At 38.7% G+C, this 18,560-nt stretch overlaps 3 protein-coding genes across 7 annotated transcripts in view; 2 read left to right on the top strand and 1 right to left on the bottom strand.

The window, feature by feature from the left end:
• ninl (ninein-like) overlaps window positions 1-5,943 on the bottom strand; it is a 36,530-nt gene extending 30,587 nt beyond the window's left edge. For all 5 annotated transcript variants that reach the window (XM_030156734.1, XM_030156736.1, XM_030156737.1 and 2 more), the window contains exons 1-5: window positions 5,801-5,943; window positions 3,807-3,979; window positions 2,736-2,947; window positions 2,446-2,542; window positions 1,476-1,675 (exon numbers count right to left, since the gene is read on the bottom strand). In XM_030156734.1, the coding sequence (XP_030012594.1) occupies window positions 1,476-1,675; window positions 2,446-2,542; window positions 2,736-2,918 (480 nt within the window). In that variant the 5' untranslated portion in view covers window positions 2,919-2,947; window positions 3,807-3,979; window positions 5,801-5,943. The remainder of the gene's footprint in view (window positions 1-1,475; window positions 1,676-2,445; window positions 2,543-2,735; window positions 2,948-3,806; window positions 3,980-5,800) is intronic.
• A 2,054-nt stretch (window positions 5,944-7,997) lies between these two features.
• Window positions 7,998-14,191, top strand: aifm2 (AIF family member 2). Its single transcript, XM_030156909.1, has 9 exons — window positions 7,998-8,105; window positions 9,231-9,416; window positions 9,735-9,850; window positions 10,264-10,383; window positions 10,560-10,652; window positions 10,769-10,877; window positions 10,951-11,103; window positions 11,613-11,813; window positions 11,956-14,191. The coding sequence occupies exons 2-9, from the start codon at window positions 9,233-9,235 to the stop codon at window positions 12,105-12,107; spliced, it is 1,128 nt and encodes a 375-aa protein (XP_030012769.1). The 5' UTR covers window positions 7,998-8,105; window positions 9,231-9,232; the 3' UTR covers window positions 12,108-14,191.
• Window positions 14,192-16,548: 2,357 nt separating this feature from the next.
• Window positions 16,549-18,560, top strand: part of LOC115434612 (uncharacterized) — a 52,295-nt gene continuing 50,283 nt past the window's right edge. The window contains exon 1 of the mRNA XM_030156647.1: window positions 16,549-16,837. Within this exon, the coding sequence (XP_030012507.1) occupies window positions 16,759-16,837 (79 nt within the window). The 5' untranslated portion in view covers window positions 16,549-16,758. The remainder of the gene's footprint in view (window positions 16,838-18,560) is intronic.

Here is an 18,560-nt window from a genome sequence, read left to right as displayed (position 1 = left end):
GAATAGGATCATTTCTTTTTATTAAAAAGAGGAAATTACAAATAAAGACCTGAATCCAAGACATATGCAGCAAGTAAATAAAGGCGTGGGCCGATATTCCACAAAGTATTGTATAGAATTAAAACACAAGAAGCAATATAATTTTTAGTGTTTTTAGCCATTTTATGTGTTTTATTTGTTTTTATCTGTGGTACTGTGTTTTTGATGTGGTGGAGTGTTTTTAAACTAAACAGAAGAGAAATCTATCTATCTATCTATCTATCTATCTATCTATCTATCTATCTATCTATCTATCTATCTATCTATCTATCTATCTATCTATCTATCTATCTATCTATCTATCTATCTATCTATCTATCTATCTATCTATCTATCTATCTATCTATCTATCTATCTATCTATCTATCTATCTATCACATATTTAAAAGTGTAGCGCTGTCCTTTAGTCCAAACCCTAGGACTGAGTTTCCAGTGACATTTTCATTTTAATGTTAAACTGCAGACAGACGAACATCAGCTCATGAAATAACACAAATGTTCAGACACTGGAAGAAAACGTTGACCTTTGTAAAATCAACAGCTTCTTTCTGTGAAAAACTCAAGTGAACAGAGCGATGCATCTATGATCTGCAGCCAGACCAGCAGAGAAACGCTGCCAGGACCCACATTCCTCACAAACCCACTTCCTGAAAAACCTCCGACGCCCCCGAAACCACCGAACCTCCCCCCGGTGACTCCTCCCTCCTCCTCCCTCCTCCTCCCTCCTCCTCCATCAGGTATTCACAGTCTGCACCGACTGCAGCTGAATCGCACAACGCCTGGAAATCTGAGCCCTACCTCAGCACAGTGTTTGGATTGGTCCGCAGAACCGGAACTGACACCAGCACTACAACCAGAACCCAGTGTTTGGGTCGGTCTGCAGAACCGGAACTGACACCAGCACTATAACCAACAGCTGAGAACTATTTAATGCACTGAAACTCCTCAAAAACAAGATAATGAAATGTGAGAAATAAAGACACATATTCACAGAAAACATTATAAATGAGTGGATCCAGGATGTAGGTTCATGTTTGTACAGTTCAGTAGATGTTCTATGATCAGACAGAGAATCAACAGGTACGATATGAACACAATAATAATAATAACAATAATAATCATCATAAATTATTATGATGATTATTATTATATGAACATGAACTACAAGTGTAAAAACCAACATCAGATATGGAGGCAAATGGCACTAAATGACAACCTGCTCTTAGATCTGCATCATCTTCTGGATCATCAGGTGTGGCTTTGACCTGATCTGACCTTTGACCTGAGCAGTTCATCCTTAGTCCAACAAAATGTTTTTGCCAAAATAAATACGACAGTACCCATGAGGCCAATGTGGGTACTAATACTTCTTAAATACTACAGTACCCATGAGGCCGGGGGAGGATATAAAGGCGGAACTAAACCATGTGACTCACCTCCACGCTCTCCAGAGACGTCGATCGTCGTAGTTTGGCTCTGCGGACTCCGGACGGCGACGAGTCCGTGGCCCGGTTTCTGGACGGTGGCGAGTCCTCTGAGTCACAGGTCACTGGGTCCGGTTCAGCGTCAGGACGAGAGCGGCGGCCATAACGCTTAGAACCCTTTACAAACTTTGGCTTCACTTCCTCTGGAACGACTGCAGACACACAGACAGATGCATATTTTAAAACAGACCAATGAAGGACAATCCCATTCCATTCCTCAGTACCGACTCTGTTTTAAATCTGTTGGGTTCAGATTGTCCACATCACCTGCTGGTTTCATAAAACCCCAGTGTTCCTCAAAAACCAGTGTATGTACAAACCATCTGTGACATTAAGGTTATTTAAGTCAGCTGGGGTTAACATTATCACTAGTTTAAACAACTTGTTTGACCCCTGGACAAACTTTTAACACATCATTCACTATAAACCTGGATAGAGGACATCTGTGTTCAGGAACCGGTCCAGGACCTGGACCTGGTCCAGAAGCACACCAGAGTATCTGGATGTCAACTCTACCTCATTATCAGTGTCTTCATCAGAATCAATGTTGCAAACCTACCGCTGATCTAGAGTCACTTTTCTCTATGTTATTAAACTCATATAAATGAATGTCAACGTGCTGTGACCTGAAATGACCTCTGGTACTTCAGATGAGGAACTGAAGGTGTGAAGAGACTGAAAACAACAATACAACGCCTTCAGGACAGAAGTCTGACAGCAAAAAGCAGTGAACATACTCTAAATGATGGTGATTAAAATAGGTTTCACTGCTGCATGTGTTCAGAGCTGAACACAAACCAACTGTTTCAGATCATCTCATGTGTCAGTGTGGACCTGAGTCACACCATTCATCCACTGTGAACCACATCAGTACTGTCCAGAACCAGGACTATGACCACCCTGGTTCAGGACCAGGTCTTACCTGGTTCCAGGTAACTGCTGTCATCCTCTGAGGTGCTGAAGTCCAGAGAACGAGACAGAACGGCCACAAAGCCGTCCTTGAACTCCTCAAAGTTCACCTAAAGAAGAAAACGGAGGAAAAACAAGATGAGCACCACAAGTATGGGAAATGTAGTCCAAATATAGTCCAAATGTAGTTCACTTATTTAATGTCACACTGACAACAGAGCAAGAACTCAATACACAGGAACAAAAATTAAAATACACTAACAAGTACTTTCATTACATAACTGATACTATATAAGCGCGTACCCGTCCATAGGTCTGCTGTCCCAGTAGTGTGTCCAGCAGTAGTGGTAGGTGGGCGTCCAGCTGCAGTTTCCGGCACAGTGCCGTCAGCTCATCTCGGTCCAGGAAGCCGGTGGACGTTGTATCACAGCTGTCAAACTCCGCCTTCAGCTGATCCACGTAATGACTGGACTCCGCCTCCTCCATTTCAACCAATCACACAGCAACGCCAACACCTGTTACAAACAGAACATTTTACCACCTTCCTTCTGGGGTTAGTGAAATACTCTGTTTATAATTATACACAACATGCCCTATACACACATGGTAAAATACACTGATGTAGTACAAATACTTCATTACTGTACTTCAGAGGAGTTTTTACATCTTCATTTTATCTTTAAACCTACTTTTTAAAAAAGTGGAAAACAACATACAACCTGAATTGAAAAGACAACATTAGGCTGTGAATTTGTGAGTTACTGCTAACTTTGTTCATTTTTAATAGTATGAATGAGGGCAATCTGAGTTTCAGCAAAATGAAAACCACTACTTTTTTAGAGCTGGCAGATTTGTACTTTTTCATTTTTACTTCAATGCTGAAGTTGAATGAATAGTTCTACTCGTAGCAGCGTGCTATTGTGTTTCATTATCTGTAGTTAAGTATGTCCTCTAACTACTGGACAAACATGAAGCTGTGAACTGTACATAAACCAGGACAGTTCAGCCATAATCAATGAGTCAATCAGTTCCAACAGTAAACACAGCCCATAGTTCTGTTGGTAACAATCAACTAGTGTTTATTTGTGTTTTTTTTTTTTTTTTTAATTACTTCATTAAGATAATGAACTATTGTTTAAATCACTGCTTCTGTGTGAGTTTTAACAAGTTAAATGCTATATTTGTGGTTGTTCAATTTATTATTATTGTCATTATCATTATTATTATTATTATTATTATTATTACTAAGGTTTGGATGGAGAGAACATGTTAACAATGACACAAATTCTACTACTACTGATTAATGGACTAATATTTCTGAGTATTAGACTAATACTTCTGATTCATGGATTACAGGAGTATGGATATTGAAACCTGTCACATCCTCTGTTGTTGAATCAGATCAATGCTGACACATCCGACCCTCCGATGGTTGTTGTTATATAATTAATAATCTGGACTTGACGGGTCTCCGCCTACTGTCCAGCTCCACCTGGTGACACCAAGGAGACGCTCCACCTCCATTTCAACACATTGTACTCAAACACCTGGGGATGAAGCACAACATATGGCAACACATCAAATATATGGGATGAAAGGTAATAAAAAAAACCATAATAAACTGGTAAAATATAGTAAATACAAAGTAGAATTTTACAGCCACAACCCCAAAACCATTTGGAAGCTAAAAAAAGGATGCAGTAATTTTCAGACCTCACAAACTCATATTTTGAAAAATGGACCATTTCAAGAAAAAAATAAGTATTTAATGTAGATGTTGGCAGCATCAACGAATGTTCATAAAGTTGTTCCAGGTTCCATGCTGTTGGAATAGATGCATCTGTGGTTGAACATGGTCTGAATGAAATATTCCAGATGTTCTGAGTGAAAGATGTGGTCTGGGTAGAGCAGATGTTGATGTAAACCTGCAGATCCCTTTCACATGGATGGTTCTGTCCAGATGTTGAAGCTGCCCATTCCATAGACACTAATGCAGCCCCATACCATCACAGATGCAGGCTTTGGACCGGAGGACGGCGTCCATGGTTACACACAATCTCACACTCTGATTGGTCAGACCTCAGATCAGATTTACACTTTGTCTCGGTCCATTTTAACAAACTTTGGTCCAGAGAAGACGGCGCTGGCTCTGCATCATGTTCCCATGTGGCTTCCTCTTTACATGATGATGGAGCTTTAACTTGTATTTGTGGATGTGATGGTGAACTGTGCTCAGACGGTGGTTTGTGGGAGTGTTCCTCAGCCCATGCACTGGTTTAACCACAGAATCATATGTGGTTAATGCAGTGCAGCCTGAGGACCTGAAGACCAGCCAAATCCAGGACTGAGGTTCAGCCTCGACATTGTGAACAGAGATTTAGTCAGATTCTCTGAATCCGTTGACTATATTACATTCCATAGATGAGATGTCCAAGCTCTTCATGAACATTGCAATGACAATACCTCAGATAAGGATATATGTTTAACATATATCCTTAGTGTCCAGCCAGGGTCAAAGTGCAATATATATTTATCTCTACTGTTTCTCGGTTGGTGACATGCTTGTTTTTATTCTGTATATATATTTACACTTTTCTTTACTTTCTTTTAAACTGTTGTGCACTACACACCACTAGAGAGTTGTCTCTGTTAATTTTGTTGTACATAAGTATAATGACAATTAAGGCATTCTATTCTATTCTATTCTATTCTAACACTATTTTTCTATTGTTCCATAGTTTATAGACTCAGTTTTTCTCAGACTGGTGAACCTCTGTCCATCTTTACTTCTGACTGTCTTTTTTAATCCAATCATGTCACTGGCCTGTTGATAATTAACCTCATCAGATCTAAAATCTACTTCCAGATGTTTCTTTTTTAGTTCCACCTTCTTTGATCTTGTCAAAAAAAATTTTTCTATCAAAATTCCATATTTTTTCTTTCAAAACAAGTGCACAATTCATATTTTTAACATCTTTTCAATTTTGAATAAAACATGTGATTTGTTTTCTTTTTCGATATTTGAAGGTGTAAACCCTCTATTTACAACAGTATGTTTAATGCATGTTTTAAAGCTAATTTTCGGTGTATTATTGATCCTGATCGTTGATTCTTTTCGAAACTCTCGCCTGGTTCTGAGTCTCGCGAGCAGAAACTTCACCATGGGAACGGAGTCGCGAGTCTGTGGAACAAAAGGCTCGCGACTCCGCAGCTCCTAAAACAACCCGAAAAAGTACCGAAAATAACGCTTACGAGGTCAAAGGTCACTGTGCGCCTTTTGGAGACACCGAATAACGGCTGTAACGGAGTCTCCAGTCGGAAAACACGTAACTTCATCTTTATGTCGAAGTTTAATGTAGATTTCTTACCGCGGGAAAAGTTCTTCTTCTCCGTTTCTCTCCGGTTAAACTTCACGTTTCCTCCATGTATGTTTTCCAGAAGCTCCGGTCCGTTCACCGTTAAACCCACAGACACAGAAACACACAGATAACGGAGGGAGCAGACTGGCACCGGAGCGGAGACCGGAGCATCAAACATCCGGTAAACACTAGAAGCACATCTGGTCTGCCCCTTCAAAATAAAACCAACAGGGGGCCGCCATGTTGAACCCGACCCAAGGACTCATTTAACCCGGTCCAACTCAGAACCGGAACCATGCTCATCATTTAACCCGGTCCAACTCAGAACCGGAACCATGCTCATCATTTAACCCGGTCCAACTCAGAACCAGAGCCGGGTTCATCATATACCCCACATTTGTCAAACGTGCGGCCTGGGGACCAAATCCGGCCCTCCAAAGGGTCCAATCTGGCCCGTGGGATGAATTTGTGAAGTGCAAAAATTATGCTGAAGAAATTAACAATCAATGGTGTCAAAATCATTTTAACTCAGGTTCCACATACAGATGCATACGGACCAATTAGTTCTCAAGTGGATCAGAGCAGTAAAATATTATCATAATATCCCAATGACAACTGCAAATTTCCTCTTTGTTTTGGTGTAAAAAGGTTAAATTACATGAAAATGTTTACATTAACAAACTATACTTCTACAAAAATTTTGAATAACCTGAACAAATATGAACAACATGAAATGTCTTAAGAGAAGTAAATGCAATTTTACCAACACTGTTATTAAATGTTATGAGTATATGTAGATCTACCGTGATCTGTAAGTTATAATGTACACGTGTAAATGATAAACAGAGGCATATTTTTTAAATTGCACTTATTTTTCTTAAGACATTTCAAGTTGTTCCTATTATTCAAATTTTTAAGGAAACTTTGTAGATGTAAACATTATCATCATTTAATGTAACTTTTTTCACTGTTATTATTTACTGGAGTGGCCCACTTGAGATCATTTTGGGCTGAATGTGGCCCCTGAACTAAAATGAGTTTGACACCCCTGATATAGCCTAACTCAGTCCAACTCAGAACTGGAACCTGGTTCCTCATTTAACCCAGTCCAACTCAGAACCGGACCCAGGTTCGTCATTTAACATGGTCAAACTCAAAAGCTCATCATTTAGCCTAGTCCAACTCAGAACCAGACTCGGGTTCATCATTTAACCCAGTCCAACCCAGAACCGGGTTCATCATTTAAACATGTGTTAAAGTACAAAGACTTTCAGAAAAAAACCTTAAACTGAGTTAAACAGCAGTTGTTAATCATATTAAAGATGTCTCCAGTTCCCCATAATAACTTGTAATATGTCACTATTATTGATTTAGTACCAGGTTTGTTTGTTTTTTTTATCCACAGAACAACAGGACCTGTGGAAAAAAACAAACATCTCTTTTTAATATCTTCTATCAATCTCTTAGATATAAGTTCTCAGTACCGTATATACAATTGTGTTATCAAACATTTTATTTGATCTCATAGGGCTATTATTTCCTGTGAATTCATTAATATAAAAACTTATTCATAAAACTGTCACTTGTTTAAACTGTAAAACTGTAGGAATAAATTAGAACATCGTTGATTAAATTAAATTTCCTAAATAATTAATAGATAGATAGATAGATAGATAGATAGATAGATAGATAGATAGATAGATAGATAGATAGATAGATAGATAGATAGATAGATAGATAGATAGATAGGAAAATATTAACATGTGAATGAAAATGTCACATCACAGTCGTCACAATAAAAACAAAAAGAATAAAAAGATGTAAAATATTATATATTCTATACACTGTTTACCTGAGCAGTGAATATATTTAATCTATTTCTGTTTAATTTTCATGTCAGTTTTACAGCATTTTTAACTGCAAAAACAAAATAGAATCATGAAGAAACAAGTAAAAGATCAAATTAATGTCTCATTGAAATTAATGTGATTAATGTATGAGTAAAGATAATAAAAATGAAACACAACATAGAATTTCAAAGTTGAATGCAAAAGTTTAAAGATTAAACTAGTTGAAAATGTGATGAAAACGTTATGTATTGTAACATAACTGATGGAAGCTAAATTTCCTACGGTCACTGAACTCAGCAAAGCTATTATTGGCTGATGGCTGGTGTTATCATAAGAGGTGTGACCAGAGGAGGAAGTCAATTACAACAACCCTGTCAATGTTTTAACAGCGTACATGAAGAATAGATGAAGAATTAACGAAGACTCCATTAAAATCTGAAAAAGTACAGTTAAAACCTGAGCAGGTGAGTTCATGTACCACCGCAGTGAGTGGGAAATCACGCGATCTGAAAGTTTCTGAGATTATGAAGCAACAGGAAGCATTTCTTAGAAACTCAAGGGTTTACCGTTAACTTTAGAAACAGCTGAGCACTGAATAAATACTAACGTACAGCAACAAACGCAAAACCGAAAAAGGCAGCAGCTAATTTATTCAGACACACAGCGAGTTTATTATAAACATTTACAGTTGATGTATGTCATGGTTAAGGTTCTGTATGAACTGTTGGTCAGACCTGGTTCAAGTCTGTGTTGTAGCATGTAGTAACAGGGTTGACCTGTGAGGGAGTGGATGTGTAAACTGGATAAATGGCGTGTTTTAATAAGAAGATGATACAGCAAAAAAAAAAAAAAAGTTTATGTATTTATTCCTGAATATCTTCCTTGCTGTTCTGTAATAAACCAGTTTCAGTGTTTTGGTCCAGTAGATATGGATTAAAATACTGTTGTAAAAATAAGACTGGTTATTTTCATTTTCATTTTCTTTTTTTTTTTTTTTTTTTTCATTTTATTTAATTTTGTTTGTTTGTTTGTTTGTTTATCAATTCAACAATTTCTGTAAAGCCCTGTGTGACGACCTTGTGATATTGGGCTCTATAAATTAAACTGAACTTAAACGAATTGAATTGAACTTAAACTGAATTGAATTGAATATGAATCGAAAGTAGAACTGGGTCAGACAGTACCAACGCAGAAACGTAAAAATTTGGACTTTTAAACATGTTTAACTCTTGAATAAAATAGATTGAACTCATTTAGTTAATTTAATGTAATATGAAAACTGTACAACTGTCCGCAGCTCCATTTTCATCCTGGTCCAGGTTAAAGACCCATCTGTTCTCAGCTACATTTGAATAGTTTTTATTCAACAGTTCAGATCTGCACTGTTCCTTTTAAGCAAAAAGTTTTTATCCGTTTTATCTATTTTTCTGATTTTTGTTTGTTTGTTTTTCCCATGCCTTCTGCTGTAATGCTTTTAATGTTTCATGCAAAGCACTTTGAATTGTCTTGCACATGAAATGTGCTATATAAATAAACCTACCTTGCCTTGGTCCATTTGATGAAATTTAACTTCACCCTTTGTGTCACAGACATGGGGGGTCAGTCGTCCTCCATAGACCGGTTCCAGGGGGTTCGTGTGGTCGTGGTCGGCGGGGGATTTGGGGGCATCGCTGCTGCTCAGGGTCTGAAATCTGAAGGAATCCCTTTCACTCTGATCGATATGAGAGATGCTTTTCATCACAATGTGGCGTCACTGCGAGCGTCAGTTCAACCCGGTAAAACCAACCACGTCCCACCGACACAGCACATGTATTTAAGTAATATATGTCACATATATCGTGGGTTTATATTCATGTCACATATATCGCGGGTTTATTTAATATTCATGTCGCATATCATGGGTTTATTTAATATTCATGTCACATATATCGTATATCGTAGGTTTATTTAATATTCATGTCACATATGTTGCAGGTTTATTTAATATTCATGTCACATATCGTGGGTTTATTTAATATTCATGTCACATATATCACATGTTTAATGTTCATGACCCCTGTCGCTGTGACCTTTGACCCTGTGGTGTCCTCCAGGCTTTGCTCAGAGCACCTTCATCCCGTTCGCTGAGACGTTCAAGGACAGTTTTGTTCAGGGTAGAGTTGAACAAGTGGACGTTGACAGACAGACGGTCATTCTACGCGATGGACAGGTCAGGTTTTACACTGAGATACTTTAACCCTTTAATGATCTGCTTGTTTCTGGTTCTAGATCCTTAAAAATACACTTCACCCTCACCAAATATAGTTAAAACAGTCAAAAGATCTAGTTTGCTGCCATCTAGTGGTTTAATCTAGTAAAAACTGTTGAAAACGTTTAAGGTTGTGTTTTCTGTCCAGGTTTGTCTCAGTGAAATTAATGTACAGTCATAGATAAAAGTTATCATTGGATCAAAAGTGGTTTATTGAGAACATGTAACTAAAATGGGTGAACCTGGAACCTGGGGAGTGGGGGGGTGCATTCGTCTGGATCTGCTGGATGACATTATTTCACCAGTTTGGTGCTGTGATCCTGGTCCTTCAGAACCTCATTCTGAAATGAGTTTGTAATGTTGTGGCCCTGCAGGAGATCCAGTACACCCACCTGATCCTGTGTACTGGGACTGATGGTCCATTTCCTGGGAAGTTCAACACAGAGGCATCATTTCAGACGGCGATCCAGGCCTATGACGACATGGTCACTCAGGTACAGACCGACTGCCAGAAAAACCTGCATGAAAACAGATCAGAGATCAGTGGAACCAACAACCAGACATACAAGTGTTATTTACATTGTGTTATTGTTGTGGTGTTTACATCCTGATATTGTTGTGTTGTTCACCTTCGTGTTACTGTTATGTGTTTAATGCGTGATGCGTTCAGATGCAGGCTGCAGACTCAGTGTTGGTGATCGGTGGAGGTTCCACTGGAGTGGAGATGGCTGCAGAGATAAAGACGGAATATCCACAGAAGAAGGTGACTAACTCAGTAAAAGTGAAACTGTTTCTCTAAACTCTACATCAGACCTTCACCTCCAGGTTCACAACAGGTTCAACTCCTGCTCATGGTGGTGTTTCCTCTCTGGTGTTCAGGTGGTTCTGGTCCACTCCAGGATAGCTCTGGCAGATTCAGAGCTGCTCCCTAGTGTTCGACAACAGGCCAAGGAGGTTCTTCTGGAGAAGGGGGTGGAGCTTCTGCTGGGTATGACTCACCTGAGCACACATGTGCATTCTGTCAGGTTTACAGGTGTGTCAACCTGATGTTGGTGTTTCAGGGCAGAAGGTGACAAACCTGTCGCAGCTGCAGCTGAACGTGACCAGAAAAAACACTGAGGTCACCACAGATAAAGGCCTGACTCTGACCACAGACCTGATCATCTGCTGCACCGGAGTCAGGGTCAACTCTGCAGCCTACGCATCTAACCTGGGTGAGTAGAAACAGCTCCACCAGTGAGTAGAAACATTGTCCATCTGTCAGTAGAGACAACATCCATCAGTGAATAGAAACATGGTCCATCTGTCAGTAGAGACATCGTCCATCTGTCAATAGAAACATTGTCCATATGTCAGTAGAGACATCGTCCATCTGTCAGTAGAAACATTGTCCATATGTCAGTAGAAACATTGTCCATCTGTCAGTAGAGACATCATCCATCAGTGAGTAGAAACATGGTCTATCTGTCCTCCGTGGTCTGTGTGCTGTACGTTGGATGGACATAGTTGGAGCTTGTCCGCTCAAAGGTGTCTTTGGTTCTGGGGGAGTAGTTCACCCCTCCACAATCACATGTGATTGGTTGATCTGCTCAGTTGGTTTTAGATTCAGTAGACAGTCTTTCTGAGATGTTCATGGTCCAACCTGAAGGTCTGTCCAGGAGATTCGACGTGGACACGTGTCCGATGTATCTGTTTCTGTGTCTCCATTTCATTGTCTCTGCAGCCGATTGTCTGGCTGATGACGGAGCTCTGAAGGTCAATGAACACCTACAGGTTCAAGGTTTTTCTAACATCTTCGCTGTGGGCGACTGTGCCAACATCGCAGAGCCAAAGATGGCATACCATGCCGGACTGCATGCCGCCGTCGCTGTTAGCAATATCAGCAATAGTCTGAGTGGCAAACCACTGACGTCTTATCGGACAGGTAACTCCCTTCACCCTCCACCCTCAGCCTCATCATCATCTGAAAGTCAGTGTTTACCTGAGGGTGTTTCCTTTTGCCTGATGACATTTCCATTTATCTGATGACGTTTCATTTCGTCCGTTCCATGTTTGTGATGCTGCAGGGAGTGTCACCATGTTGCTGGCGATGGGTCGAGATGACGGCGTGGGTCAGTTCAACGGGCTGCGTCTGCCTCGATGCCTTGTCGCTCTGGGGAAAAGCAGAGATCTTCTGCTGTGGAAGAGTTGGAGGGAAATGGAGCAGAAACAACCGTGACCTGAACATTTTCCTCAGACCTCGCTCAGGACCTGAGACCCGGTCTTTATCCTTGGATGAACCCGCACAGCATCACATCTCCATGACATCCTGTAGCTATGAGGCTGAGGCTGGACCAAAAATCTGGTCATTTATGGTCAAAGGTCAGAGTTCTTGTGCCTTCCTTCCATTCATCCTCCTTCTTGTTGGTTTATTACGTTCAATAAAATACATTAGACAAACAAAGAATAGACTGATTTGAATGTCAACATTAATATTAATTAAAAGATTAATTAAAAATATATCAAGTCACCTCTACTTTGAGTTTTATAGACAGAGTTTACTTTATTTAGCAGTTTATTTCTATTACCATTAGGTATATATTCAACATAAATCTATTACATTTTATATATGTTATAAGAGCGTACTGTATCTACTGCTTCATATTTGATGAAACTGTTCAATAATGTCATAAATCCTCTGATTCCTTATTAATCCAACATTTTGCAGCTTCTCTAACATGAGAATGTATTTTTTTCTTTAATTTGTAGAAGATGATACTGAGTACAATCTACGTCAAATGAAACTATTATAGCCTGTAGATTTATAAAAGAAATGATAATGAAATGAGCAGGTTAATCAGAAAGTGTTGTAGCAATCGACTGGAATGTTTGTGTACAATTACTGAAGTTGTATTTGATGCAGAAAGTATCAGGACACACAGACATGGTATTAGTGCTTTAAACTCCATAAAATAATGTTCACTGAACGTTTTCTGTTATTGAACTGTGATTTGATTTCAGAAATGTTGCTCTCTCTCTCTCTCTCTCTCTCTCTCTCTCTCTCTCTCTCTCTCTCTCTTCTCTCTCTCTCTCTTTCTTTCTTTCTTTCTCTCTGTCTCTCACTCACTCACACTCACACACACACACACACACACACACACTCTAAAACCAGGTGTGCTGTATAAAAAAAAAAACACCTGTTAATGTCACAGATGTGTCCCAGTTTGTCAGTGATGGACATTAACAACGTTCTGCTGGAGAAGATGATCGTCAGTCAATGAACACCAGAGACAAGTTTAAAAAAAAAGACAATTAAATGAAAGAAAAGCATCAGATCTTCACTCACATTTATTTTAAAAAGATTAAACAAACCACACAGTGTAAGGGACCTTAACCCTAACACTAACTGTTAACCCTAACCTTTAACCCTTAACCTTAACCCTAACCCTTATCCCTAACACTAACCCTTAACCTTAACCTTTAACCTTAACCCTAACCCTTATCCCTAACCATTAACCCTAACACTGACCCTTAACCGTAATCCTAAAGAAAGAAAAGTATCAAATCTTCACTCACGTTTATTTTAAACAAACCAACAACCAGACAGTGTAAGGGACCTTAACCCCAATTACAACCCTTAACCATAACCCTCATCCCTAACACTAACCCTTAACCCTAACCGTTTACCCTTAACTGTAACCCTGACCCTAACCCTTAACATTAACATTAACCCTTAACCCTTAACCCTAATCCTAACCCTTATCCTTAACCCTTAACCCTTATCCTTAACCATAAACCTTTGTATGGGAAACACTGTTCCATGGATACAGAAAGCCTGTGCCATTTCATTTTTCTTCATTTGTTTTTTTCATTTTTTTTCTTCATTTTTTATATAAAATTAAAACAATAAAAAAATTCATTGTGATCACAGACCATTTTTGCTTTTGGTTTATTTGGGTTTCATTTGTGTAGACCAGATCTGTTTCATCTGAAACTGAATGAGAGCCCGGTTTATTCCTGTAGAGGGCGATGTGGTGCTGTTTCTCCAAACCCATAAACACCTTCACCTCTTCCGATGCATGTGCAGGGTTTTGGGCCTCCAAATGTGACCCTTTGTCAAAAAACAATGATAACAATCTGAATAATTACAAGACGGCTGTTCTGCTATTGAAGCTCAGACCCAAATAAAAACCAACTTTTGTAAACTGTAATGACTTTAAAGTGTTAAAATGTTGTTCGACTCCGTTATGATTCATGACTAAATTAATAAAACATGGACAGGTGTGCAGTGAACCTGGTCCCATGGAATAAATCACATCCAATCGGGTCCACATGTGTTTGTGTTGTTTTATCAGCTGCAGAAGTATTAATTCAACAGAACACAGGCTGTTTGGACACACACATGGTTTCTCTTATCCCTGAATCTTCTCCTGGATTCAGACGAGCCAAAACACACAGGACGGACTCTGCCGATCCCTCTGAAGTCCTGGTTCTCAGGAACATGATGAATTCTGATAATATTATGGAACCTCTGGCCCTGCATGGTTCTGAAAGCAGCAGCCAAACCACACAACTCCGACTCAGACCTTTAGCGCCTTATCAGTTAGAGCTGGGGCTGATGGGAAGAATTAGAGAAGACCAAACACCTCCACATTGTCAGCATCATGTGGACAAAATGGAGGACAATTTACAGTCTGACATAAATGACATAATCAGACCAAAAGGAAATTAAAAAAAACATGATGGAACTGAAGTAAATGTGAATGAGTTGAGGTAAATTACTGACCCTCCTATATAGTTTTTTTGTTGTTGTTTTTCTTCTGTTCCGTTATGGAGTGTATTGTTCTGTTATTGATCAGAAAGTCTTTATTGTATGTTGAACAACTATGAAACACTGCTCAGGGGGTTTTAGACATGAAACACTGGGTGTCTCCACCTGTTCTACTGTTATTTTTAGAGAAAACAAGCTCTTTTTAATGACAGACTTTGGCTCAAACACGTTCAAGCATGCTGTTTCCACACATGTGATTTCCACCTTTGAAACCTTTAGTTTCAGAACATAAATGACGTTCAGACGGCGAATGTCGACCTCTGTTCTAAACCGCACGGACCTAAATAAAGAAACTTTAAGCACACTCAAGAAATCAGAAAAAAGCTCTGAATTTTCACTCAAGTGTTTGTCGTAAATATATTGTACGAGACTGTTTCACGTGGTCAGTAGGTAGTGCTGTATTTCACATGTCTAAACAGATGGATTGAAGGATTTTGTGAGTTTTTCATCTCACAGGGCTGTAAAGTTGTTTTTATCATTAAATGAATCTATAGCAATAATAATAATAATGATACATTCAATAAATTCAGGTAATGAATGAATGAATAATAATAGTAATGATATAATTTAAAAATTCCTGGATCCCAGTGCATCACATAGATTTCATGTTAATGCCCCCAGTGGCCACACGTGGTACTACAACAAAAAGAAAAGTGTTTTCCTGGAGGATGGAGGACATGATGAACTGATGATGGAATGATGTTAATTGTGAAATATAGACGGTGATGACAGACTGGGAAACAGGTGAGAGACGGAAGGTCACAGAGATAAATACTGGTGAGACTAGACCCTAACCCTAGCCCTGTTCCTAACCCTAACACACTGGCTTCACAGTCTGTTAATGCACGGTTTTTGGGATATTTGATGGATTCACAGAGGAATTGGCTGTTGTATGTGTTGCTGTTTCTTCCATTTAATTTGGATGTTGTGATTAGATTACTTTCTAAAATGCCTGACTTCCTGGTGTATTTTCATCTGGTGTCATTTAAGCTGAGCTCATGTATTGTTGTAATAGATCCAGATAAAGTAGATCAGCTGACTTTCATTCAGTAAATCCTTCACACAGATTCAATATCAGCCGTGGATTTAACATGAGTTTACTTTAACGTCTCCACCCAAAGTCATGTGGCCCTCAGGACCATCGGATGTTTCAGAGCCAACAAACCAGGACACGTTTCATCACAGTGGAATTTATATTGATTTGACTCATGAAATACTTGTTTATTCATTAACTAGTATCACTGAATAATGTCTGATTGACGCGTCAGAAACACATCATCTGAAGTTTACAAACTTAATGGGAGCTGTTTTTAATAGCTTTTATAACAATGTGCAGCAAAACTCACATTTGATTATTAGGCTCAAAATGAATTCTGAAAACATTTGTACAAGTAAATGACATAAATACATATAAATTCACTGGTTTTTGTTTAAGAATAGAAAGTGATTGCAAATTAAATGTAATTCCTCCAACATCCATCTTATGGGTCTTCTATAAAATGTAATTGAATTAAATGTACACAACAAATGTCCAAAAACAACAAGAACAAATTAGTTAAAAATGTTGATATCAAATATAAGAGAAAGTCAATATTAACCCATTAAAAACGGATGGATCTTTAACGACCAATGATTTAATTATTCACTTTAAAACAATAAAACTATGAATGAACTGATACTGTTTAAAACTGGTCTGTGGTTCTGGACTGCTCTGTGGTTCTGAACTGCTCTGTGGAGCTCAGCCCTCCTCACTCTGTTTCTTCTGGGGTTTTCAGTGTAAATCTAAGTGGTCATCAGACTCCTCTTCCTGCTCCGCCTACTGCTCCTCCTCCTCCTCCTCCTCCTCATGCTGCCGGTACAGCTCAACCCTCCTCACTTTGCTCAGCTGGAGGACTGGGACTGGGTCTTCATTGGGAGTCCAGGATCAGGGACCATGAGGAGGCTGGTGGGGGTCTTCAACTCCATCCGAACCCTGACGTCAGGATGAAAAGCCTCTGAAACTTCATCATCTTGTCGACACATTGGCAGTTTGTTGGAACTCTGGGATTTTGACTCGACCATGAGTGTGAAGAGGAGGAAGGCTGGTCTGGTGATCAGCTGGAACAAGTCCTTGTCCATCCTGACTCCGTGGAGAAAAGGTACGTTCAGCTTTTCCATCTGATCTCAGTTGTGTCAGAGCTACTTGTACTGTTTCTTACACTTCTACTGCTCTGCTGGTCTCACATTTATTTACTGTCAGCAAAAAACAACTGGTTCTTCTCATTGTGGATCTTAAAGACGCCTGAGGACACATATAGTTCAAGTCTCATGTGTGGATTTTGATCATTTTTGTAGTTTATCCAATAATAAGTTAACTTGTAAATATACATTCATGTCTGTGTAGCTTGGTATTTTTACATGGGAGTTGCTTTAGTGAGTACAAATACTTCCAGACATGGAATTTAACTTAAAACTTTTAATGCAGTATTGCATTAAAATACACATCTGAGGTACTTATACTTGAATATTTCCTGTATTTTCTACTCCACATGTTGCACTTTTCCCGTCACTACATTTATCTGTCAAAATACACATTGATCTGAGTGGTAGTTGATAACTGATGTCTCTTTGTTAGATGAAGAGGGTTTATTTTTTCACTAACTGTTGCTGATTAACATGTGGTTAAAGTAAATTGGTAAAAATAGTGTGTATATTTTGTTTAGGTTTAGGTTTTATCAGCAAAAGTTTATTTAAAAAATTGTGTTCTTTTGTAAAAAAAAAAAAAAGAAAAAAGAAAAAAAAGACGTTATTTACTTATAAAAGTCCAGTGCTATTTTTGTGTCAGTTCCCAAATGAAATTTTCTCTATATCTAACCTTTCTTGAGTGATTTATCTCCATTTATTATGATATTACCCTCTGTATTTTGCATTCTATCGGTATAAATCAAGTATTTTCCTGTATTTAATTTACTGACCATGTCGATGTTCATAAAAGCTCAGATTAAAGTTGAGGGTTATTATATCAAAAACAGTGAAAACTGCCGAGAAAATGACTATTTCAGTAAAATATATCATTAACTGAACATAAACCCAGTGTGTCCATCCACTGTCACTGATCCAGCTCCATGGGTTTAACTGGTGAATCAATGTTGTAGAAGATGACTGTGCTTCCATGGTAACTACGGAGCCTCTGAACGCCCAAATGGGTCATATCTGATGACCATGAAAAAATGACAAACTGTATTTTACACCAATTATTTACATGTATTGATATGATTAGTGGATCAACTGGTATTAAACAGTTTACATCAGCAGAAGCCGTTGGTTGGTAAGAGATGTTTGGGTCTTTATGGGTTAAACTGTTTATGATTCACTTTAGAAAAAAAATCCCAGTGTTTCGTTTAAAATACAGATTTGAAAAATACTACGTTTTTATTGGATTTTAAACTGAACTAGGACCTTTTCTGAACCCTAACCAAAGTGCTTTACCTGACCTGAAGCTAAAACCATACAGACATTGGGTGTAGAACTGTAGAACTGATCGGTACTCCTGTACCTTCTAGTTTAGGGTTAACTCTAAGTATGAAGCTACAACTCACATGGAGAATGAGACATCAGAGGCGTTTAAATGTTGAAATACCACATTTACATTTCAATATGTTGTACTTTTACTGCAGTAGAAGGTCAGTACTACTCCTACTCCTACTCCTACTACATCCATCTGTGCAGGTCGTTGTATTTGATCCTGACGTGATCACTGCCTCCTTTCATTTGTTTCTTCTGTATTCATCTTCTAAAAGCTGATTAACTCTGGGCTTTGTTCTGTTCTTATTTAACGAGTAAAAGCTGTAAAAGGCTTTAAGAGATGTTTTGAAGCAGATC

The sequence above is a fragment of the Sphaeramia orbicularis genome, chromosome 15 (assembly GCF_902148855.1).
Source record: "Sphaeramia orbicularis chromosome 15, fSphaOr1.1, whole genome shotgun sequence".
NCBI classification, from domain to species: domain Eukaryota; kingdom Metazoa; phylum Chordata; class Actinopteri; order Kurtiformes; family Apogonidae; genus Sphaeramia; species Sphaeramia orbicularis.
Note: the sequence above shows the minus strand (reverse complement) of the source record. Positions and strands in the feature narration are given on the sequence as shown.